The sequence below is a fragment of the Oncorhynchus kisutch genome, linkage group LG14 (assembly GCF_002021735.2).
Source record: "Oncorhynchus kisutch isolate 150728-3 linkage group LG14, Okis_V2, whole genome shotgun sequence".
In the NCBI taxonomy this organism is placed as follows: domain Eukaryota; kingdom Metazoa; phylum Chordata; class Actinopteri; order Salmoniformes; family Salmonidae; genus Oncorhynchus; species Oncorhynchus kisutch.
In genome coordinates this window covers 78,955,392-78,982,169 of record NC_034187.2, presented here as the reverse complement: position 1 = coordinate 78,982,169, position 26,778 = coordinate 78,955,392, and the positions used below count along the sequence as shown (strand labels likewise).

Sequence of the window (26,778 nt, the reverse complement as noted above, 5' to 3'; positions counted from 1 at the left end):
GCCTACGCCCCTATAGCCGCTCCTCCCTAGCCCCTATAGCCACTCCTCCCTAGCCCCTATAGCCACTCCTCCCTAGCCCCTATAGCCCCTCCTCCCTAGCCCCTATAGCCACTCCTCCCTAGCCCCTATAGCCACTCCTCCCTAGCCCCTATAGCCACTCCTCCCTAGCCCCTATAGCCACTCCTCCCTAGCCCCTATAGCCACTCCTCCTAAGCCCAGGGAATGTTTGGGATGGTGGTCGTGCAGGGTTGGGTTTTCTTGTGCTTTAAGACTGAAGGGATTCAACACTGCTAAAACAACAACTATCTGTCTCGTAGGAAAATGCCACATTTATAACTGGACTTGGTCTGCTGTACATAGAACACCACAGTTAAAAGGTTGACTCTACAATATGACATCAGCATACACGGTGGGGTGACTTCCTGCTACTACATAAGCTGAATCACTCCCTTCATTCGAGTGTTCACACATGCCTCTGCCATACTGTATGCACAAGTGTCCCAAAGCTGAGGGAGTGAAAATGAATCAAGGGGGTAGGAGCTAATTAGACCCTCGGAGAGCCACGTTGGCCAAGCCAGCAAGGCTGCAGAGTGAAGTGCTATCCTGACACACACCGTGATATGTTTGCAATTTGAAACAAAAGACTGGAGAGGCTTGCCCAATTATAAGTCCCTTTGCAGTTGTTTGTTTTCCTGATTTGACACATGTAACAGTTGTTTGTTTTCCTGATTTGACACATGTAACAGTTGAAAAACCTCACAAATGAAACATTTAACTGTTACTGAGGTTTATACATCCTGTAAAAACAACAGGGGGATTTGTTCATTTAAAATGTCATGCTCATTTTTTTATTTAAAATGTGGAACATGAATTACGTCGGTCAAGTCACGAGCGTGTCCCGAAGTCGATGGGTTCAGTGATCCCTCGCCATTCTCTGGACGCCACGCTCGCCACTCTTTTGAAAGCAACATGTGACAAACGGAGCGAGTTGGCTGAGGTGAGGGTTTGGGATCCACCGTTACACTCCGCAATATGACACCACCATCAAGTGTATCTTTACAAAAACCCTAGTCTCTCTCTTCGTCATTGGAACATACCACAGTTTACAAAAACCCTAGTCTCTCTCTTCGTCATTGGAACATACCACAGTTTACAAAAACCCTAGTCTCTCTCTTCGTCATTGGAACATACCACAGTTTACAAAAACCCTAGTCTCTCTCTTCGTCATTGGAACATACCACAGTTTACAAAAACCCTAGTCTCTCTCTTCGTCATTGGAACATACCACAGTTTACAAAAACAGTTCATACATCATCAAAACATTAAAACAAATCCACCCCAATCAACTTATTGATCTGAAACACACAAACCCCAATAAGCTTGTTTATTGATGAGATCAGTGAGAAAATATTGCTTCTAATAGGATAACATCAATCAATACTATTCAGACATTTACGACATTCATCATTTGGGGGGGGGGGGTTTCTACAATTTAGCAATCTGTCGTTTAATCGTTTCGTGGGATGCTATGGCAACAGGAGTGTGAACTTGGCGTTGTGTTGGGGTTGTTCAAACCCTAATGCATGATGGGTAGGAGTACAGGATTACCATTGGGGTGCAGAGTGGAAGGGGTTGGGGGCTCTAAACTCTCCTATTCATTCTCACACACACACACACACACACACACACACACACCAGGAGGGATGTATGGAAAGTCAAGCAGGACAAACAGGAGTTTTTTTAAATACTCAATTTCCAAACCTTTTACAAAAACAGTTGTAGTGAGTCACGCTGTCCAGTCTGCAGTTCTGTCTAGTTACCACCGGGGGGGGGGGGGGGGGGGTTCAGTAACTCCAGGGATGAGGGCTGGACCCAGGGTCCCGGCTCTCTCACACCAGGCTCTTGCTTTAGGGAGAGAGGAGGGGGAGGAGAGGAGCCGGCCTTTGGAGGTGGGAAGCTGTCCTACTGGAGAAGAAGAGGTGGGGGAGATGAAGTGTGGAGAGGAAAGAAGGGAGGGCATGTGTTAATGAGTTTGGGTTCCAGTCCCACTGGCAGGCTGGGAGTCCAGATCAAAAGGTACAGGGGCATGGGGTTAGAGGGTTTAGATGGGTGGTGAGAAGTCAAGGGTTAAATATCAGGGTTCACAGGTCACTCCTAAAGTGCACCCTGATGCTTGGCGAGCGCTGGGTGTGGGAGGGGCTTATATAGCCTAGCTCCTCCTCCTGTAGACTGCCACTGCATGAATAGCGGCCAGCCTCTGGGTTACCACGATTACCTCCAGTGTTGTTTCCTTCGAAGGAGCGGGAGAACACGGTGCTGGCTGTACGTGATAGGCTGCTCAGAGCGCTATGGCTCGGCCCCTTGGGCACCGATTGGCTGGACGTCAGCGTCAGACGTTTGATTGACAGATCCAGGTTCTCGATCAAAGCCTGCCCCCCTGGAGTACAAGTCTCCTTCTCCTTATGCGACCGTCCACCTAAATGCCACTTCCTGCTTCCTGTCTTGGTCCCTCCCACCCCAGGGGTGATACTGTTGCTGATAGTGATGGTGGGCGGAGTCAGGTAGTCCGGGCCGGACCCTCTTTTAGGCCACACCCCTTCATCCACTTCCGAGATATCCATCAACTCGTCCGGGGAACCCAAATCCACTGCATCTAGCGAGAGAAGGACAGAGAGAGCGAGAAAGAGGAGGGAGAGGGAGAGCGAGAAGGAGGGAGAGGGAGAGCGAGAAGGAGGGAGAGCGAGAAGGAGGGAGAGCGAGAAGGAGGGAGAGGGAGAGCGAGAAAGAGAAGGAGAGAGAGCGAGAAAGAGAAGGAGAGAGAGCGAGAAAGAGAAGGAGAGAGAGCGAGAAAGAGAAGGAGAGAGAGCGAGAAAGAGAAGGAGGGAGAGAGAGAAAGAGAAGGAGGGAGAGTGAGAAGGAGGGAGAGGGAGAGTGAGAAGGAGGGAGAGGGAGAGCGAGAAAGAGGAGGGAGAGCGAGAAAGAAGGAGGGAGAGCGAGAAAGAGAAGGAGGGAGAGTGAGAAGGAGGGAGAGGGAGAGCGAGAAAGAGAAGGAGGGAGAGCGAGAAAGAGAAGGAGGGAGAGCGAGAAAGAGAAGGAGGGAGAGCGAGAAAGAGAAGGAGGGAGAGCGAGAAAGAGAAGGAGGGAGAGCGAGAAAGAGAAGGAGGGAGAGCGAGAAAGAGAAGGAGGGAGAGCGAGAAAGAGAAGGAGAGAGAGCGAGAAAGAGAAGGAGAGAGAGCGAGAAAGAGAAGGAGAGAGAGAACACCTTTCTTACATTCCACTTCAAGCACTGGTTGCCATTCAGCTGTACTACTGTGTGATAGCAGTTAGTACTGTGATCAGTTAACTTATCAGGTATCACCAGTTATCAGAGGCCAGCAACAGGCAGAGGTCTGGGCAGCAGGAGTAGTAGAAAGCAAAACGCATACCCACCACACACACACACACACACACACACACAGACTACCATCTACTATCTACTATCTAATACTAGCAGACGGACAGATAGGCAGGTCCTTCAATAAAACTGAACTGATATAAAAACTGAAATGAATACTAAATAAAAACCTTATAACATCTGGGCAAGAGACTGCCAGTATGGGCAGACTAGATAGAACCCCTTTCTGATTTGATGAGCACAGTGACCTGATGGCCAATCCAGAGCTGCCTATCCTCCTCAGCTGCTACAGCTAACCAATCAGAAGAGAGCAGTCTGTCACCCCCGGCAACCCAGTGATGTGTTGGAGCAAGGCGTTTTAGAGACCAAAATACCTCGCACGCACACGCACACACACAGCAAACTTCCTTCACCAGTGAATGGAGAACAGAGGGAGAAAGGATGGAGAGAGTGAGGAGGAAGAAGGAGACCGGAGGACATACAGTAACACCTAGGGTTTCTCTTTATTTTTACTAATGTCCTCATTGTAGAACATCACTGAAGACATCAAAACTATGAAATAACACATTTGGAATCAAGTAGTAACCCCCCCAAAAAAACTTTGCCTTGATGACAGCTCGGCACACTCTTAGCATTCTCTCAACCAGCTTCATGAGGAATGCTTTCCAACAGTCTTTAAAAGGAGCTCCCACATATGCTTGTTGGCTGCTTTTCCTTCACTCTGCGGTCCAACTCATCCCAAAACATCTCAATTGGGTTGAGTTTGGGTGATTGTGGAGGCCAGGTCATCTGATGCATCACTCCCATTACTCTCCTTCCTGGTCAAATAGCCCTTACACAGCCTGGAGGTGTGTTGGGTCATTGTCCTGTTGAAAAACAAATGATAGTCCCACTAAGCACAAACCAGATGGGATGGCGTATCACTGCAGAAAGCTGTGGTAGCCATGCTGGTTAAGTGTGCCTTGAATTCTAAATAAATCACAGACAGTGTCACCAGTAAAGCACCCCCACACCATCACACCTCCTCGTCCATGCTTCACGGCAGTTGGAACCAAACATTTAAAATTTGAACTCAGACCAAAGGACAGGTTTCCACCAGTCTAATGTCCATTGCTCGTGTTTCTTGGCCCAAGCAAGTCTCTTCTTCTTATTGGTGTCCTTTAGTAGTGGTTTCTTTGCAGCAATTAGACCATGAAGGCCTGATTCACGCAGTCTCCTCTGAACAGTTGATGTTGAGATGTGTCTGTTACTTGAGCCCTGAAGCATTTATTTGGGCTGCAATTTCTGAGGCTGGTAATTCTAATGAACATCCTCTGCAGCATAGGTAACTCTGGGTCTTCCTTTCCTGTGGTGGTCCTCATGAGAAACAGTTTCATCATTGCGCTTGGTTTTTGCGACTGCACTTGAAGAAACTTTCATAGTTTTACGGATTGACTGACCTTCATGTCTTAAAGTAATAGACTGTCGTGTCTCTTTGCTTATTTGAGCTGTTCTTGCCATAATATGGACTTGGTCTTTTACCAAATATGGCTACCTCCTGTATACCACCACTACCATGTCACAACACAACTGATTGGCTCAAACGCATTAAGGAAAGAAATTCCACAAATGAACTTTTAACAAGGCACACCTATTAATTGAAATGCATTCCAGGTGACTACCTCATGAAGCTGGTTGAGAGAATGCCAAGAGTGTGCAAAGCTGTCATCAAGACAAAGGGTGGCTACTTTGAAGAATCTCAAATATAAAACATTTAGATTTGTTTTACACTTTCTTGGTTACTACATGATTCCATATGTGTTATTTCATAGTTTTGATGTCTTCATTATTCTACAATGTAGAAAATAGTAAAAATACAAACTTTTGACTGGTACTGTAGATATCAGGAGAGGCAACGCCGCACGGCAAAAGTTAGTCAGCAAACCAATCAGCCGTCATGCTTAGACAAGACCATGCCTCCACACACTGTTACCTAGGTTACCCCGGGGATGGGGAGGGTCTTAGTACTGGGCCCTCCCTGCGGAGGCGGGCCCAGAACCCTCATCCACCAATCGCCTCACAGACTTCTGCCTCCTGACCTCTTGACCTCTAAGACTGAGGTCGTGGGTGAGGCTGACCTCTGAGGCTGACCCCAGCGGCTCCGGCTCGGGCTGGGTTAATGGTCGGGGGTCACGGGGTCGCAGAGAGTCTCCATTGGGCATCGTCACACTGATCTCTGGGACGGATGACCCTTGACCTCCAGGGGCCGCCAGGTCACTGTCTACACTGACCTCCTGGGACTCTGGGGTCATGGAGATGGGGACACAGATATGAGACAGACACACAAACACAGACAGTAAAATAAATGCGATGGCAAAAAAATATATAATTATGATCACAAAGTATACAGAGTATAGTGATAATGCACATGCAGACAGTGATAATGTACACGCCTGTATAATAATACAGTCAACTATGCAAAAAGATGACAGTGACCATGTATAGACAGTGCTCATGTATAGACAGTGACCATGTATAGACAGTGCTCATGTATAGACAGTGACCACATATAGACAGTGACCATGTATAGACAGTGACCACATATAGACAGTGACCATGTATAGACAGTGACCACGTATAGACAGTGACCACGTATAGACAGTGCTCATGTATAGACAGTGACCATGTAGACAGTGACCATGTATAGACAGTGGCCATGTATAGACAGTGCTCATGTATAGACAGTGCTCATGTATAGACAGTGCTCATGTATAGACAGTGACCACGTATAGACAGTGACCACGTATAGACAGTGACCACGTATAGACAGTGACCATGTATAGACAGTGCTCACGTATAGACAGTGACCACGTATAGACAGTGACCACGTATAGACAGTGACCACGTATAGACAGTGACCACGTATAGACAGTGACCACGTATAGACAGTGACCACGTATAGACAGTGACCACGTATAGACAGTGACCACGTATAGACAGTGACCACGTATAGACAGTGACCACGTATAGACAGTGACCACGTATAGACAGTGACCACGTATAGACAGTGACCACGTATAGACAGTGACCACGTATAGACAGTGACCACGTATAGACAGTGCTCATGTATAGACAGTGACCATGTAGACAGTGACCATGTATAGACAGTGACCATGTATAGACAGTGCTCATGTATAGACAGTGCTCATGTATAGACAGTGACCACGTATAGACAGTGACCACGTATAGACAGTGACCACGTATAGACAGTGCTCACGTATAGACAGTGACCACGTATAGACAGTGACCACGTATAGACAGTGACCACGTATAGACAGTGACCACGTATAGACAGTGACCACGTATAGACAGTGACCACGTATAGACAGTGACCACGTATAGACAGTGACCACGTATAGACAGTGACCACGTATAGACAGTGACCACGTATAGACAGTGACCACGTATAGACAGTGACCACGTATAGACAGTGCTCATGTATAGACAGTGACCACGTATAGACAGTGACCACGTATAGACAGTGACCACGTATAGACAGTGACCACGTATAGACAGTGACCACGTATAGACAGTGACCACGTATAGACAGTGACCACGTATAGACAGTGACCACGTATACAGTGACCACGTATAGACAGTGACCACGTATAGACAGTGCTCATGTATAGACAGTGCTCATGTATAGACAGTGCTCATGTATAGACAGTGCTCATGTATAGACAGTGACCATGTATAGACAGTGACCATGTATAGACAGTGACCATGTATAGACAGTGCTCATGTATAGACAGTGCTCATGAATAGACAGTGCTCATGAATAGACAGTGCTCATGAATAGACAGTGACCATGTATAGACAGTGCTCATGTATAGACAGTGCTCATGTATAGACAGTGACCATGTATAGACAGTGCTCATGTATAGACAGTGCTCATGAATAGACAGTGCTCATGAATAGACAGTGCTCATGAATAGACAGTGCTCATGAATAGACAGTGCTCATGTATAGACAGTGCTCATGTATAGACAGTGACCATGTATAGACAGTGCTCATGTATAGACAGTGCTCATGTATAGACAGTGCTCATGTATAGACAGTGCTCATGTATAGACAGTGCTCATGTATAGACAGTGCTCATGTATAGACAGTGCTCATGTATAGACAGTGCTCATGTATAGACAGTGCTCATGTATAGACAGTGCTCATGTATAGACAGTGCTCATGTATAGACAGTGCTCATGTATAGACAGTGCTCATGTATAGACAGTGCTCATGTATAGACAGTGCTCATGTATAGACAGTGCTCATGTATAGACAGTGCTCATGTATAGACAGTGCTCATGTATAGACAGTGACCATGTATAGACAGTGACCATGTATAGACAGTGACCATGTATAGACAGTGACCATGTATAGACAGTGCTCACGTATAGACAGTGCTCACGTATAGACAGTGACCATGTATAGACAGTGACCACGTATAGACAGTGACCACGTATAGACAGTGACCACGTATAGACAGTGCTCATGTATAGACAGTGCTCATGAATAGACAGTGCTCATGTATAGACAGTGCTCATGTATAGACAGTGCTCATGTATAGACAGTGCTCATGTATAGACAGTGACCATGTATAGACAGTGCTCATGTATAGACAGTGCTCATGAATAGACAGTGCTCATGTATAGACAGTGATCATGTATAGACAGTGACCACGTATAGACAGTGACCACGTATAGACAGTGACCACGTATAGACAGTGCTCATGTATAGACAGTGACCATGTATAGACAGTGACCACGTATAGACAGTGACCACGTATAGACAGTGCTCATGTATAGACAGTGCTCATGAATAGACAGTGCTCATGTATAGACAGTGCTCATGTATAGACAGTGCTCATGTATAGACAGTGCTCATGTATAGACAGTGACCATGTATAGACAGTGCTCATGTATAGACAGTGCTCATGAATAGACAGTGCTCATGTATAGACAGTGCTCATGTATAGACAGTGCTCATGTATAGACAGTGCTCATGTATAGACAGTGACCATGTATAGACAGTGCTCATGTATAGACAGTGCTCATGAATAGACAGTGCTCATGTATAGACAGTGCTCATGTATAGACAGTGCTCATGTATAGACAGTGATCACGTATAGACAGTGACCACATATAGACAGTGCTCATGTATAGACAGTGACCATGTATAGACAGTGACCATGTATAGACAGTGCTCATGAATAGACAGTGCTCATGAATAGACAGTGCTCATGTATAGACAGTGCTCATGTATAGACAGTGACCATGTATAGACAGTGACCATGTATAGACAGTGACCATGTATAGACAGTGACCATGTATAGACAGTGCTCATGAATAGACAGTGACCATGTATAGACAGTGCTCATGTATAGACAGTGACCATGTATAGACAGTGACCATGTATAGACAGTGCTCATGTATAGACAGTGACCATGTATAGACAGTGACCATGTATAGACAGTGCTCATGTATAGACAGTGCTCATGTATAGACAGTGCTCATGTATAGACAGTGACCATGTATAGACAGTGCTCATGAATAGACAGTGATCATGTATAGACAGTGCTCATGAATAGACAGTGCTCATGTATAGACAGTGCTCATGAATAGACAGTGATCATGTATAGACAGTGCTCATGAATAGACAGTGCTCATGTATAGACAGTGCTCATGAATAGACAGTGCTCATGTATAGACAGTGACCACGTATAGACAGTGCTCATGTATAGACAGTGACCATGTATAGACAGTGCTCATGAATAGACAGTGCTCATGTATAGACAGTGCTCATGAATAGACAGTGCTCATGAATAGACAGTGACCATGTATAGACAGTGACCATGAATAGACAGTGACCACGTATAGACAGTGACCATGTATAGACAGTGACCATGTATAGACAGTGCTCATGTATAGACAGTGACCATGTATAGACAGTGACCATGTATAGACAGTGCTCATGTATAGACAGTGCTCATGTATAGACAGTGCTCATGTATAGACAGTGACCATGTATAGACAGTGCTCATGAATAGACAGTGATCATGTATAGACAGTGCTCATGAATAGACAGTGCTCATGTATAGACAGTGCTCATGAATAGACAGTGATCATGTATAGACAGTGCTCATGAATAGACAGTGCTCATGTATAGACAGTGCTCATGAATAGACAGTGCTCATGTATAGACAGTGACCACGTATAGACAGTGCTCATGTATAGACAGTGACCATGTATAGACAGTGCTCATGAATAGACAGTGCTCATGTATAGACAGTGCTCATGAATAGACAGTGCTCATGAATAGACAGTGACCATGTATAGACAGTGACCATGAATAGACAGTGACCACGTATAGACAGTGCTCATGTATAGACAGTGACCATGTATAGACAGTGCTCATGAATAGACAGTGCTCATGTATAGACAGTGCTCATGAATAGACAGTGCTCATGAATAGACAGTGATCATGAATAGACAGTGACCATGTATAGACAGTGCTCATGAATAGACAGTGACCATGTATAGACAGTGCTCATGAATAGACAGTGACCATGAATAGACAGTGCTCATGTATAGACAGTGCTCATGTATAGACAGTGACCATGTATAGACAGTGACCATGTATAGACAGTGCTCATGTATAGACAGTGACCACGTATAGACAGTGACCATGTATAGACAGTGCTCACGTATAGACAGTGCTCATGAATAGACAGTGATCACGTATAGACAGTGCTCATGAATAGACAGTGACCACGTAGATGTAATATTGTGTGTTGGTCATGAATGACAATAATAAAGTGAATGCATCAGTAATATGTACAGTTGAAGTCGGAAGTTTATATACACCTCAGCCAACTGCATTTAAACTCAGTTTTTCACAATTCCTGACATTTAATCCAAGTAAAAATTCTAATTTATTTTAAGAATGTGAAATGTCAGAATAATAGTAGAAATAATGATTTATTCATGATGCCATCTATTTTGTGAAGTGCACCAGACCCTCCTGCAGCAAAGCACCCTCACAACATGATGCTTCACGGTTGGGATGGTGTTCTTCGGCTTGCAAGCCTCCCCAATTCCCCTCCAAACATAAGGATGCTCATTATGGCCAAACAGTTCTGTTTTTGTTTCATCAGACCAGAGGACATTGCTCCAAAAAGTATGATCTTTGTCCCCATGTGCAGTTTCAAACCGTAGTCTGGCTTTTTTTATGGCGGTTTTGGAGCAGTGCTTCTTCCTTGCTGGCGGCCTTTCAGGTTATGTCGATATAGGACTCGTTTTACTGTGGATATAGATACTTTTGTACCTGTTTCCTCCAGCCTCTTCACAAGGTCCTTTGCTGTTGTTCTGGGATTGATTCGCACTTTTCGCACCAAAGTACGTTCATCTCTAGGAGACAGAACGCGTCTCCTTCCTGAGCGGTATGACGGCTGCATGGTCCCATGGTGTTTATACTTGCGTACTATTGTTTGCACAGATGAACGTGGTACCTTCAGGAATTTGGAAATTGCTCCCAAGGATGAACCAGACTTGTGGAGGTCTAGAATTTGTTTTCTGAGGTCTTGGCTGATTTCTTTATATTTTCCCATGATATCAAGCAAAGAGGCACTGAGTTTGAAGGTAGGCCTTGAAATACATCCACAGGTACACCTCCAATTGCCTCAAATTATGTCAATTAGCCTATCAGAAGCTTCTAAAGCCATGACATCATTATCTGGAATTTTCCTAGCTGTTTAAAGGCACAGTCAACTTAATGTATGTAAACTTCTGACCCACTGGAATTGTGATACAGTGAATTATAAGTGAAATAATCTGTCTGTAAACATTTGTAGGAAAAATACTTGTGTCATGCACAAAGTAGATGTCCTAATCGACTTGCCAAAACTATAGTTTGTCAACAAGAAATTTGTGGAGTGGTTGAAAAATGAGTTTTACTGACTCCAACCTAAGTGTATGTAATCTTCCCACTTCAACTGTATAGGTAGTGATAATGCATCCGTAATATGTATTATCTGTATTCTTTTGAAACTGCATTGTTGGTTAAGGGCTTGTATTCAGCATTTCACTGTAAGGTCTACTACACCTGTTGTATTCAGCATTTCACTGTAAGGTCTACACCTGTTGTATTCAGCATTTCACTGTAAGGTCTACACCTGTTGTATTCAGCATTTCACTGTAAGGTCTACTACACCTGTTGTATTCAGCATTTCACTGTAAGGTCTACTACACCTGTTGTATTCAGCATTTCACTGTTAGGTCTACACCTGTTGTATTCAGCATTTCACTGTAAGGTCTACACCTGTTGTATTCAGCATTTCACTGTTAGGTCTACACCTGTTGTATTCAGCATTTCACTGTTAGGTCTACACCTGTTGTATTCAGCATTTCACTGTAAGGTCTACTACACCTGTTGTATTCAGCATTTCACTGTAAGGTCTACTACACCTGTTGTATTCAGCATTTCACTGTAAGGTCTACTACACCTGTTGTATTCAGCATTTCACTGTAAGGTCTACTACACCTGTTGTATTCAGCATTTCACTGTAAGGTCTACTACACCTGTTGTATTCAGCATTTCACTGTAAGGTCTACTACACCTGTTGTATTCAGCATTTCACTGTAAGGTCTACTACACCTGTTGTATTCAGCATTTCACTGTAAGGTCTACTACACCTGTTGTATTCAGCATTTCACTGTAAGGTCTACTACACCTGTTGTATTCAGCATTTCACTGTAAGGTCTACTACACCTGTTGTATTCAGCATTTCACTGTAAGGTCTACTACACCTGTTGTATTCAGCATTTCACTGTAAGGTCTACTACACCTGTTGTATTCAGCATTTCACTGTAAGGTCTACTACACCTGTTGTATTCAGCATTTCACTGTAAGGTCTACACCTGTTGTATTCAGCATTTCACTGTAAGGTCTACACCTGTTGTATTCAGCATTTCACTGTAAGGTCTACTACACCTGTTGTATTCAGCATTTCATTGTAAGGTCTACACCTGTTGTATTCAGCATTTCACTGTAAGGTCTACTACACCTGTTGTATTCAGCATTTCACTGTAAGGTCTACCACACCTGTTGTATTCAGCATTTCACTGTAAGGTCTACCTACACCTGTTGTATTCAGCATTTCACTGTAAGGTCTACCTACACCTGTTGTATTCGGGGCATGTGACTAAAAACATTTGATTTGACAGTGATAATGTATAGAGGACAATATGGAGACACATGAGCAGTGATGTAGTGAATAATACATAGATAAGTAAATATCTTGATGTGGAGAACCCATGACATGCTGAACTCCAGTTCCTCCTGGAGCTGATAACCTCTCATTAGTAGTCAGTAGAGCTGTGTGGATGGGAAGGGTCTGAAGCTGATAACCTCTCATTAGTAGTCAGTAGAGCTGTGTGGATGGGAAGGGTCTGGAGCTGATAACCTCTCATTAGTAGTCAGTAGAGCTGTGTGGTTGGGAAGGGTCTGAAGCTGATAACCTCTCATTAGTAGTCAGTAGAGCTGTGTGGTTGGGAAGGGTCTGAAGCTGATAACCTCTCATTAGTAGTCAGTAGAGCTGTGTGGTTGGGAAGGGTCTGGAGCTGATAACCTCTCATTAGTAGTCAGCAGAGCTGTGTGGATGGGAAGGGTCTGGAGCTGATAACCTCTCATTAGTAGTCAGCAGAGCTGTGTGGATGGGAAGGGTCTGGAGCTGATAACCTCTCATTAGTAGTCAGTAGAGCTGTGTGGTTGGGAAGGGTCTGGAGCTGATAACCTCTCATTAGTAGTCAGCAGAGCTGTGTGGATGGGAAGGGTCTGGAGCTGATAACCTCTCATTAGTAGTCAGTAGAGCTGTGTGGATGGGAAGGGTCTGGAGCTGATAACCTCTCATTAGTAGTCAGTAGAGCTGTGTGGTTGGGAAGGGTCTGAAGCTGATAACCTCTCATTAGTAGTCAGTAGAGCTGTGTGGTTGGGAAGGGTCTGGAACTGATAACCTCTCATTAGTAGTCAGTAGAGCTGTGTGGATGGGAAGGGTCTAAAACTGATAACCTCTCATTAGTAGTCAGTAATTGTCCTACAGACAGGCCACTACAGAGACAGACTAATGTCTTTAATCACTAGACAAGCTACAGAGAATAGGTCAGATACCCTACTGATACTAGGATAGTGTTTCTAAACCCAGTCCTGTTTGTGTGCCTGTGTGTCTTACCATGTCGTTTCCAGCGATGTCCTCTGATAGAGAGTGATGTGACTGCGTTCCGTGAGATCCTACAGAACGGAATGCACATTCAGAGGGGCAATTATTAGTAGTTGAAAACAGGTAAACAGGAAACGTCATTTAAAATCATCATCCATCAAAAAACTAATATTGATCTAGCTTGGCACATGATACCGTTATGGAATGAAATGTTAAAATCCAATATATTAAAATGTCCACAGAAAAAAAGATGAATCTACGAAACTATACCTATAGATGATAACATGAAAGCTGTGTCGATAGAGTTTATACATCACATACCTAGAGGAAGTAGGAGTCATCTCCACCTGAATGATGCGAGTTCCTTCTTTACTAGCGCCAGACTTTAGCGCTGCACACTGTTGAGAGGACTTGATGGCATTACCCACCTAAACACACAATGTTAGGCATTGACAACGGGACTGTAGAACAACCGCTGCCTGCTGTGAAGCTGTGTGACACAGCAGCAGCCTTCAGGATTACAGATTAACATCTCAACGTCTCAACATTGAATAATCTACTGGGATTACTGGCACCCCACACACACCATGGGAGAGGTCAGTGTCCTGGCACACACCGGTGTGTGTGTGTGTGTGTGTGTGTGTGTGTGTGTGATGTCACCCACCAGTAGAGCTTCAGGGAACAATTCTAGCTGAGCTCGGTACAGAACATCATCCAGCGCCTTGGAACCCAGGTCCATCTCCCCATTACACCTGGAACGAACACACACACACACACACACACGGTCCGGGTCAAGGTTAAAAATCAGGGGTCAGAGATTAGGGCTAGTGTGTATCAGAGGAGGCTGGTGGGGGGAGCTATAGGAGGATGGGCTCATTGTAATGGCTGGAATAGAATGAATGGAACAGAGTCAAACATGTGGTTTTCATGTTTGATACCGTTCCATTTCATTCCAGCCATTACAATGAGCCCGTCCTCCTACAGCTCTTCCCACCAGCCTCCTCTGGTGTGTGTGTTCTCACAGTGCGTAGTGTATCCCAGTGACGAGTTGAACCAGGAACTCAGAGGTGACGGTCAGACGAGAGCTGATACCTTTATACCTCCTCAAGTGTTGTCGTGGGAAACCACAGATACATACCCTGTTAACCAAATCACAGGGCAGAGAATACCATCGGTCAACCAATCACAGTATAAAGAATACAGTCAACCAATCACAGTACAGAGAATAGAGTCAACCAACCGAGACACAAAGGCACTCTTTGAGAAATGTGTCAGCCAGCGTATTTTGTTGTATAAAAGAGCACTATGATTTGAAAAATCCATACCAGTCTAGGTATACTGCTATGTTTAGGCAGGTTTTGCAAGCAAACATTGTTTCTGGAACAAGACAAGGAAGTCTATTACTTGTGTCTAAATGTATTGATCTCAAGCAGCCCTGTTCCTAAAGGCCACAGTGGTGCCAACATTCATGTTCTTATCCAGTAGAACTGTAGTGAGCAGATCACCCCTGAGTGGCTTTAGCTCAGTGTTCAACACACTGCCAGCAGATGAAGTAGTCCTCAGAGAGAGATCTGTGTGTCCTAGCCTCTCTAGGAAGTGGTAGTATCTTGGCTCAGTTCCACGCTCAAGTCTTAAAGAGGATCAGTTGAGCGGATGCTGGCATGGGGAGTGGGAATGTGTGTGTGTGTGTGTGTTGGGAACGGACTTTCCCTGATGGCAGAACAGCGCAGGGTCATGACGTATTATCTGTGGTACCTGGAGCTGAGCTGGCAGAGGGACTGCAGAGAGGAGGAGGACATGTAACTGAGGGACGCATTGTAACTCAGCAGCAGGAAGGTGAGCACCTCGAACCTACACACACACACACACACACACGTTTGTTTTACTATCCTTGTCGAGACCAAAACATTTATTCCCATTAAAAGTCCTATTTTTCCTAACCACTAACCCATAACTCCACACCATACCTTTATTTCTAACCCCTAAACAGGCTTTTTCCCTTGTGGGGACCGGCGAAATGCCCAAATTGACCTTGTTTTACTATCCTTGTAAGGACTTGTGGTCCCCACAACAATAGTAAAACCACACACACACACAAAATGCAACATTAAACCAAGAACTGTTGAAATGTAGCACACAGCAGTCGAGTTCCAACTCAACCATAGCTCTCCGTCTCTGACCTGTTCTGAGCAGTGAAGGTTTCTCTCTGTAGGTGAGGCCCGCTGTACACCACTCTACTCAGCCCGTGATTGGCTAAAGCCCCTTCAGTCAACGCCAGGGAGCCAATGTGGGAGGGCTGGGGGAGGGGTTTATTCATATGAATTACTCTGGATTAGAAACACTTTGATCTGGGGAAGACTGAACAGTTGGTCATCTCTATCCATACACTACTGTTCATAGAGAAAGACTGACATGTACTTACCTCGTGGTAGACTGAGGGTTTGGAGAGGGAGGGGACAGTGAAAGAGAGGATTTTACTCTGTCCATCCTTATCTACGATCTCCTACATAGAGAGGGGGGGGGGGGGGGGGGGGGGGGAGAAGAGACGGAATGTCAGGTTGAAGGAAATAACATTTGTTAAAAGAGCGTGCCAAGAAAGCAATGTCTGAGTGTTGTGTGTGTGTGTGAATGTGTGTTCAAAGGCCTGTCAGGCACTGTCAGAGCTGCTAAATGTCAGGATGAGTAATCGTTGAGACAGGATGACGACTGACAGCTGACCTACTCTGTTATTCTGAGAGAGAGAGAGAGAGACAGAGAGACAGAGAGAGTGTGTGTGTGTGTGTGTGTTGGTGTGTCTCTCACCAGGTTGTATATCCCCAGTAGCAGGGCCTCTATACAGCCTGAGGTGTGTGGGTCCCTGGCTGCAGATGGAGCCAGGAGGAGGGACCAGAGCAGCTCAGGGAGGAACTGGAGCACAAACCGCTGTAGCCAAAGCTCCCCGCTACGGTAGAACTCAAACAGCTGGTGACACACGGGTTCCAACAGCTAGAAGAGAGATGGAGAAGGTTTGAGGGTTTTAGCTTTAGTTTCAACATACCTAGGTTGTTGTTTCATCTAAACCCCTTTAGAAAGTTAGCTGGTTATTTAGCAAAGAACACAAGGTCTTGGCTAGTTTTCCAGAATGTAGCACTACTAGTGGAAAACGATTGTATCCATGTGTGTGTGTGTGTGTGTGTAGTACGTACATCACTGTAGTTCTCTCTGATGACTTTGTAGAGCGCTGGGACCAGGGAGCCTTTCTCCTTCAGAGATGCTGCGTAGCTGGACACTGCACTGTCAGGAAGGGTCTGTACACAATCACACAGATCAACACTCTGTACTCGGAGTAACCTTGAAATAACAGGTAACGATGCGTGTATGCGTGTGTGAGAATGAGTGAGTGAGAGAGCAACAAATATAACAAAGTCCTCTCATGCTTTGTTGATTTCAAAAAAGCCTTCGACTCAATTTGGCATGAGGGTCTGCTATACACATTGATGGAAAGTGGTGTTGGGGGTAAAACATACGACATTATAAAATCCATGTACACAAACAACAAGTGTGCGGTTAAAATTGGCAATAAACACACATTTCATTCCTCAGGGCCGGGGTGTGAGACAGGGGTGCAGCTTAAGCCCCACCCTCTTCAACATATATATCAGTGAATTGGCGAGGGCACTAGAACAGTCTGCAGCACCTGTCCTCACCCTACTAGAATCTGAAGTCAAATGTTTACTGTTTGCTGATGATCTGGTGCTTCAGTCACCAACCAAGGAGAGCCTACAGCAGCACCTAGATGTTCTGCACAGATTCTGTCAGACCTGGGCCCTGACAGACCTGGGCCCTGACAGACCTGGGCCCTGTCAGACCTGGGCCCTGACAGACCTGGGCCCTGACAGACCTGGGCCCTGTCAGACCTGGGCCCTGTCAGACCTGGGCCCTGACAGACCTGGGCCCTGACAGACCTGGGCCCTGACAGACCTGGGCCCTGTCAGACCTGGGCCCTGACAGACCTGGGCCCTGACAGACCTGGGCCCTGTCAGACCTGGGCCCTGTCAGACCTGGGCCCTGTCAGACCTGGGCCCTGACAGACCTGGGCCCTGACAGACCTGGGCCCTGTCAGACCTGGGCCCTGTCAGACCTGGGTCCAAACAGTGAATCTCACTAAGAACAAAATAATGTTGTTCCAAAAAAAGTCCAGTTGCCAGGACAACAACAAATTATATCTAGACACAGTTGCCTTAGAGCAGACAAATAAATATACAGTGCCTTTTGGAAAGTATTCAGACCCCTTAACTTTTTCCACATTTTGTTAAGTTACAGCCTTATTCTATGATGGATTTAAAATAAATAAAATAATATACATACATATATATATATATATATATATATATATATATATATATATATATATGGCTACCAAAACCTGCGGGCTATCCATTTACACTGCAGGCGACGTGAGCAAAACATTTAAACATGTCAACCTTCACAAGGCTGCAGGCCCAGACGGCATCCCCAGCCGCGTCCTCAGAGCATGCGCAGACCAGCTGGATGGTGTGTTTACAGACATATTCAATCAATCCTTATCCCAGTCTGCTGTCCCCACATGCTTCAAGAGGGCCACCATTGTTCCTGTTCCCAAGAAAGCTAAGGTAACAGAGCTAAATGACTACCGCCCTGTAGCACTCACTTCTGTCATCATTTATTTATTTTATTTTATTTATCTGTTATTTTACCAGGTAAGTTGACTGAGAACACATTCTCATTTGCAGCAACGACCTGGGGAATAGTTACAGGGGAGAGGAGGGGGATGAATGAGCCAATTGTAAACTGGGGATTATTAGGTGACCGTGATGGTTTGAGGGTCAGATTGGGAATTTAGCCAGGACACCGGGGTTAACACCCCACCCCACCTCTTACGATAAGTGCCATGGGATTTTTTTAATGACCTCAGAGAGTCAGGACACCCGTTTAACGTCCCATCCGAAAGACGGCACCCTACACAGGCCAATGTCCCCAATCACTGCCCTGGGGCATTGGGATATTTTTTTAGACCAGAGGAAAGAGTGCCTCCTACTGGCCCTCCAACACCACTTCCAGCAGCATCTGGTCTCCCATCCAGGGACTGACCAGGACCAACCCTGCTTAGCTTCAGAAGCAAGCCAGCAGTGGTATGCAGGGTGGAATGAAGTGCTTTGAGAGACTAGTCAAGGACCATATCACCTCCACCCTACCTGACACCCTAGACCCACTCCAATTTGCTTACCGACCCAATAGGTCCACAGACGACGCAATTGCAATCACCTAACCCATCTGGACAAGAGGAATACCTATGTGAGGGTGCTGTTCATCGACTACAGCTCAGCATTTAACACCATAGTACCCTCCAAACTCGTCATCAAGCTCGAGATCCCAGGTCTCCACCCCACTCTGTGCAACTGGGTCCTGGACTTCCTGACGGGCCACCCCCAGGTGGTGAGGGTAGGTAACAACATCTCCACCGCGCTGATCGTCAACACTGGGGCCCCACAAGGGTGCGTTCTCAGCCCTCTCCTGTACTCCCTGTTCACCCACGACTGCATGGCCATGCATGCCTCCAACTCAATCATCAAGTTTGCAGACGACACTACAGTGGTAGGCTTGATTACTAACGACGACGAGACGGCCTACAGGGAGGAGGTGAGGGCCCTCGGAGTGTGGTGTCAGGAAAATAACCTCACACCCAACATCAACAAAACAAAAGAGATGATTGTGGACTTCAGGAAACAGCAGAGGAAGCACCCCCCTATCCACATCGACGGGACAGTAGTGGAGATGGTAGAAAGTTAAGTTCCTCGGCGTACACATCACAGACAAACTGAAATGGTCCAATCACACAGACAGCGTTGTGAAGAAGGCGCAGCAGCGCCTCTTCAACTTCAGGAGGCTGAAGAAATTTGGCTTGACACCAAAAACACTCAAATTTTACATATGCACAATCGAGAGCATCCTGTCGGGCTGTATCACCACCTGGTACGGCAACTGCTCCGCCCATAACCGTAAGGCTCTCCAGAGGGTAGTGAGGTCTGCACAACGCATCACCGGGGGCAAACGACCTGCCCTCCAGGACACCTACACCACCCGATGTCACAGGAAGGCCAAAAAGATCATCAAGGACAACAACCACCCGAGCCACTGCCTGTTCACCCCGCTATCATCCAGAAGGCGAGGTCAGTACAGGTGCATCAAAGCAGGGACCGAGAGCCTGAAAAACAGCTTCTATCTCAAGGCCATCAGAATGTTAAACAGCCACCACTAACAATGAGTGGCTGCTGCCAACATACTGACTCAACTCCAGCCACTTTAATAATGGAAAAATTGATGTAATAAATGTATCACTAGCCACTTTAAACAATGCCACTTAATATAATGTTTACATAACCTACATTACTCATCTCATATGTATATACTGTACCCTAAACCACCTACTGCATCTTGATGTAATGTATCACTAGCCACTTTAAACAATGCCACTTTTATATGTTTACATACCCTACATTACTCATCTCATATCTACATACTGTACTCTATACCATCCACAGCATCTTGCCTATGCAAGCTTCTATCTCAAGGCCATCAGACTGTTAAACAGCCACCTCTGACATTGAGTGGCTGCTGCCAAAATACTGACTCAACTCTAGCCACTTTAATAATGGAAAAATTGACGTAATAAATGTATCACTAGCCACTTTAAACAATGCCGTTCTATACCATCACTCTTTCATATATTTTTTGATGTATATATTCTTATTCATTCCTTTATACTTGTGTGTGTATAAGGTAATTGTTGTGAAATTGTTAGGTCAGATTACTCGTTGGATATTATGGCATGGTCGGAACTAGAAGCATTTCACTACACTCGCATTAACATCTGCTAACCATGTGTATGTGACAAATAACATTTGATTTGATTACAAAAGTATCCTTCACCTTCAACACAAAACCTCAAACAATGCATGCAGAGCAGAATTAGGACTAATTATTAAAATCCAGGAAATAACTGTTAAACTCTACAGCCACCTAAAAGGAAGCTATGCCCACAGATTAAACTAGATAAAAGTTCCCTCAGCCAGCTGGTTCTGTGGCTCTGTTCACAAACACAAAACAGACCACCAAGGACAGCAACACAACTAGACCCAACCAAATTATGAGAAAGCAAAAAGATAATTACTTGACACACTGGAAAGAATCAAACAAAAAACAGCAAATTGGAATGCTGTCCGTCCCTAAACAGTACAAAGTGGTAGAATACCTGACCACAGTGACTGACTCAAAATTAAGACAATCTTTGACTATGTACAGACTCAGTGAGAATAGCCTTGCTATTGAGAGGCCATCGTAGGCAGACCTGGCTCTCAAGGGAAGACAGGCTATGTGCACACTGCCCACAAAATGAGGTGGAAACTGAGCTGCAATTCCTAACATCCTGACAAATGTATGACCATATTAGAGACATATTTCACTCAGATTACACTGACCCACAAAATTTAAAAAACAAACCCAATTTTGATGAACTCCCATATCTATTGTGTGAAATACCACAGTGTGTCATCACAGCAGCAAGATTTGTGACCTGGGCAACCAGTGAAGAACAAACACCATTGTAAATACAACCCATATTTATGTTTATTTATTTTCCCTTTTACACTTTAACTATTTCCCAAAGTCTAAGGTTGGCTTCCGGGTTAAGCGGGCATTGTGTCAAGAAGCAGTGAGGCTTGGCGGGGTTGTGTTTCGGAGGACACGTGCAGCAACGGGACAAGACTAACTACCAATTGGATATTACGAGAAAAAAGAAGAAGGGTAAAAGTAATTTTAAAAATTACTCTCTCATATCTGTTAGGCGAAATACCAATTACAGCAGCAAGATTGGTGGGCCGTTGCCATGAGAACAGGGCAACCAGTGGAACACAAAACACCATTATAAATACAACCAATACTTCTGTTTATTTATCTTACCCCTAAAACACTATACATAGATGATAATATAACATTTGAAATATCTTTATGATTTTTTAAAACCTTTTTAAAAGCAATGTTTAAGGTTCTAATAGCTTTTTGTTGATGTTGAATTTGTTTATTTCACTTGCTTTGGTAAACACATGTTTCCCATGCCAATAAAGCCCCTTTGAATTGAGAGTGAGAAATTGTGACAGTGGTGCAGTGAATACTGATGGTGACACATTGAGACTAGTTCTCCTCTAACTCACACACACACACCCCACCCCCCTCACCTCACCTTAAACTCCGACAGCCATTCCTCCACCACTCCTTGGTTCATAGCCAACATCTTCCGTCATCTGCTGTGGACACACCTCTACCTGGGAAGCAAGCAAAGAGGCGGTTGTTAAAAGTTAACTTTGGGCAAAAAAAAGCAAAAATAACGACTTTAAACTGTATAACTGATCAATGCACCATCATACTAGGTCATTTAAAGCTTAAAAACATGTATTAATAAGATATTATGCTACAGAAGTGCCTTTTCTTACCGATCTCTACAGCTTTCGCCCAAAAACAAATCCTGTGAAATGACGTCAACACATACTGGAGGAGTTAGTGGCTAGCTACACCTGGTTAGCTCAGCTACTGAACTAGCTAGCTACACCTGGTTAGCTCAGCTACTGAACTAGCTAGCTACACCTGGTTAGCTCAGCTACTGAACTAGCTAGCTACACCTGGCTAGCTCAGCTACTGAACTAGCTAGCTACACCTGGTTAGTTCAGCTACTGAACTAGCTAGCTACACCTGGCTAGCTCAGCTACTGAACTAGCTAGCTACACCTGGCTAGCTCAGCTACTGAACTAGCTAGCTACACCTGGCTAGCTCAGCTACTGAACTAGCTAGCTACACCTGGCTAGCTCAGCTACTGAACTAGCTAGCTACACCTGGTTAGCTCAGCTACTGAACTAGCTAGCTACACCTGGTTAGCTCAGCTACTGAACTAGCTAGCTACACCTGGTTAGCTCAGCTACTGAACTAGCTAGCTACACCTGGTTAGCTCAGCTACTGAACTAGCTAGCTACACCTGGTTAGCTCAGCTACTGAACTAGCTAGCTACACCTGGTTAGCTCAGCTACTGAACTAGCTAGCTACACCTGGTTAGCTCAGCTACTGAACTAGCTAGCTACACCTGGTTAGCTCAGCTACTGAACTAGCTAGCTACACCTGGTTAGCTCAGCTACTGAACTAGCTAGCTACATCTGGTTAGCTCAGCTACTGAACTAGCTAACTACATCTGGCTAGCTCAGCTACTGAAATTGCTAGCTACATCTGGCTAGCTCAGCTACTGATGTCCAGAATGACATCAACGAATCACTAAAAGACACACCTCATTTGTTTTTGAAAATTGAGAAAGTAGTTTGTGCCTAAAGTTGACCTTTAATACAAAAAGACACACACTCCAAAAAGCCTTCCTTCCTTCCCGTTTCTCCCTTGATTGCAACTTCAGACATTCTCAGCTGTTTCTCAGCTCTCTCATTATCAACAGCACTCTCCCTCACTCTCTTTCACTTCCTCTCTTTATTATGTTACTTCAGGCTCTCCGCAAGTAACATAAAAGTGTGAGAGTGAGAGAGAGAATGAGTGAGAAAGAAAGAGGGAGAAAGAGAGTGCAACCAGTGAAGAACAAACACCATTATAAATACAACCCATATTTATGTATTTTCCCTTTCGTACTTTAACTATTTGAACATAGTTACAACTCTGTCTATAGCCATAATATGACATTTGAAATATCTTTATTCCCTTGGAACTTTTGTGAGTGTAATGTTTACTGTTCATTTTACTTTTGTTTACTATCTAGTTCACTTGCAATTGGCAATGTTAACATATGTTTCCCATATCAATAAAGCCCTTAAATTGAAATGAATTGAGAGAGGGAGAGAACTCTCATGCAGGAACATGTGCTCAACTTAGTTGAAGAAATTCCACTTCTTAAGATTCTTTATATTCATATCAGTCACACACACACATTTTGTCTGGTTCCACGAGACCATACACGCACACAGACATCTCCTTGTATGGTATAAACAGAGCTAGATGAATCATGTAAATATCATCCAGCTACAGTATGTTTCCATGGACCCCACCTACCAGACTAGAGAACACATAACGACCAAACTTTGACCATGGCAACAGGGGATCACTGGGAGTCAGTCTTTTCAACTGGGTAGAGACACAGTGGAGTGTTGCGAGGCAGCCGGTCAGGTATGCCCAACACCAAACAGGAACTTCAGTGTTGGTTCTAATATTCCCCTCTGTAGGTATGATTTTATTAACTTGTCCAGTGATGTTGTCGTCGACCTTTGGAACATTTTCAAAACATTTTTTTGTTGACAATTGCCTGCTAAAGGTGTGTTTACATTTAACTATCTTGTGTCAAGAAAAATAGCTGGACGTAATGCGTCACACCTAAAATGTAAAGTAAAGAAACCACTAAAAACTACAGTGGCGAATAAAAACGTAGTGGTTGAAGTGTTTCCACTACCCATTTAGGCAAATTGTGCATTAATAAATTGCCGACTGCCTGCATGCCCTCCCACCTACAGCGCATTCAGAAATGATTCACACCCCTTGACTTTCTCCACATTCTGTTGTGTCACAGCCTGAATTTAAAACTTTATATATCAATAAAAATCCATTTAGTCTCAAATAAATAATGAAACATGTTCAATTTGGTTTAAATAATGCAAAAACAAAGTGTTGGAGAAGAAAGTGAGAGTGCAATATGTGCCATGTAAGAAAGCTAATGTTTAAGTTCCTTGCTCACAACATGAGAACATATTTATTTTACCTTTATTTAACTAGGCAAGTCAGTTAACAATACATTTTTATTTTCAATGATGGCCTAGGAACAGTGGGTTAACTGCCTGTTCAGGGGCAGAACGACAGATTTGTACCATGTCAGCTCGGGGGTTTGAACTTGCTCGGGGGTTTGGTTACTAGTACAACGCTCTAACCACTAGGCTACCCTGCCACCACCATATGAAAGCTGGTGGTTCCTTTTAACATGAGACTTCAATATTTCAAGGTAAGTGATTTGAGCTTGTAGTTAATGTAGTATTTACATGACCATTTCTCTATACCATTTCTATTTCATATACCTTTGACTATTGGATGTTCTTATAGGCACTTTAGTATTGCCAGTGTAACAGTATAGCTTCCGTCCCTCTCCTCGCCCCTACCTGGGCTCGAACCAGGAACACATCGACAACAGCCACCCTCGAAGCATCGTTACCCATCGCTCCACAAAAGCCGCAGCCCTTGCAGAGCAAGGGGAACAACTACTCCAAGTCTCAGAGCGAGTGACGTTTGAAACACAATTAGCGCGCACACCGCTGACTAGCTCGGGAGTTGATAGGCTTGATGTCATAAACAGCTCAATGCTTGAAGCACAGCGAAGAGCTGCTGGCAAAACGCACTAAAGTGCTGTTTGAATGTATGCTTACGAGCCTGCTGCTGCCTACCACCTCTCAGTCAGACTGCTCTATCAAATATCAAATCATAGACTTAATTATAATATAATAACACACAGAAATACGAGCCTTTGGTCATTAATATGGTCGAATCCGTAAACTATCATTTAGAAAACAAAACATTTATTATTTCAGTGAAATACGGAACCTATCGGTATTTTATCTAACGGGTGGCATCCATAAGTCTAAATATTCCTGTTACATTGCACAACCTTCAATGTTATGTCATAATTACGTAAAATTCTGGCAAATTGGTTCGCAAAGAGCCAGGCGGCCCAAAAGGTTGCATATACGCTGACTCTGTGTGCGATGGACGCAAGAGAAGTGACAATTTCACCTGGTTAATATTGCTTGCCAACCTGGATGTATTTTAGCTAAATATGCAGGTTTAAAAATATATACTTCTGTGTATTGATTTTAAGAAAGGCATTGGTGTATATGGTTAGGTACAGTCGTACAGTTGTTTAATCATCCCCCAGCGTTGCATCGATTATATGCAACTCAGGACACGCTAGATAAACTAGTAATATCATCAACCGTGTGTAGTTAACTAGTGATTATGATTGATTGATTTTTATAAGATAAGTTTAATGCTAGCTAGCAACTTACCTTGGCTTCTTACTGCATTTGCGTAACAGGCAGGCTCCTCGTGGAGTGCAATGAGAGGCAGGTGGTTAGAGCGTTGGACTAGTTAACCGTAAGGTTGCAAGATTCTATCCAAGCTGGCTTTTCGCGGGATTCAATGCAATAATTGACTAATATTTGCCATATCTAATAATTATTATGCGCCAATGAATCGCCACAGTCCATGGTCGCCATGGTGAAACTTGCATTCCTGTACATCTGAAATAATTGGATGGTGAAACATGCCAGCCAATCAGAACTGCAAGGCGAAGGCTTTCTTGAAAGTCAGGACAATCCTTGTCCTGCAAAGAAACATGATTTTTATAGTATTTTTTTTATTTTGCAAGTAGTAAACATTTCAAATTAAATGTGGGGTGGAGCTTACGGTTACGGAATTGACTGTTTTCATCATCATTTGTCGCAATAAATAAAGTTTGACCCAGTCGAATGGATAAACATGTCTCCTATATCTGTCGTTTCCATAACATATTGCTTTTATTAAAAAAAAAAACCTGTGTCAATGGAAACCTGCAGAGAGCCAATCATTCTATCTGCAACCCCCCACACCCACACTCCATTCCCAGTCTCACACTCCATTCCCAGTCTCACACTCCATTCCCAGTCTCACACTCCATTCCCAGTCTCACACTCCATTCCCAGTCTCACACACAAACACACTCCATTCCCAGTCTCACACACAAACACACTCCATTCCCAGTCTCACACACAAACACACTCCATTCCCAGTCTCACACTCCATTCCCAGTCTCAAACACACTCCCACACTCCATTCCCAGTCTCACACACAAACACACTCCATTCCCAGTCTCACACACAAACACACTCCATTCCCAGTCTCACACACCATTCCCAGTCTCACACAAACACACTCCATTCCCAGTCTCACACACCATTCCCAGTCTCACACACACCCACACTCCATTCACAGTCTCACACACAAACACACTCCATTCCCAGTCTCACACACCATTCCCAGTCTCACACTCCATTCCCAGTCT

At 44.4% G+C, this 26,778-nt stretch overlaps 1 protein-coding gene across 2 annotated transcripts; it reads right to left on the bottom strand.

Annotated features, from left to right (window-relative positions):
- Positions 1-1,369: 1,369 nt before the first annotated feature.
- LOC109888212 (hyccin-like) lies at positions 1,370-23,146 on the bottom strand. Of its 2 annotated transcripts, none has more exons than XM_031789005.1 (13): positions 22,990-23,146; positions 22,151-22,182; positions 21,901-21,982; positions 16,829-16,930; positions 16,446-16,628; positions 16,066-16,146; positions 15,824-15,939; positions 15,399-15,494; positions 14,666-14,782; positions 14,308-14,395; positions 13,965-14,071; positions 13,656-13,714; positions 1,370-2,653 (listed from the first exon to the last, which is right to left on the bottom strand). In XM_031789005.1, exons 3-13 carry the CDS (start codon positions 21,949-21,951, stop codon positions 2,142-2,144), a joined length of 1,512 nt encoding a protein of 503 aa, XP_031644865.1. In that variant the 5' UTR covers positions 21,952-21,982; positions 22,151-22,182; positions 22,990-23,146; the 3' UTR covers positions 1,370-2,141. The 2 variants fall into 2 exon arrangements, with proteins under 2 accessions (XP_031644865.1, XP_031644867.1); XM_031789007.1 differs by lacking the exon at positions 22,990-23,146 and adding an exon at positions 5,367-5,675 and having other exon boundaries at positions 22,151-22,320.
- Positions 23,147-26,778: the final 3,632 nt, after the last annotated feature.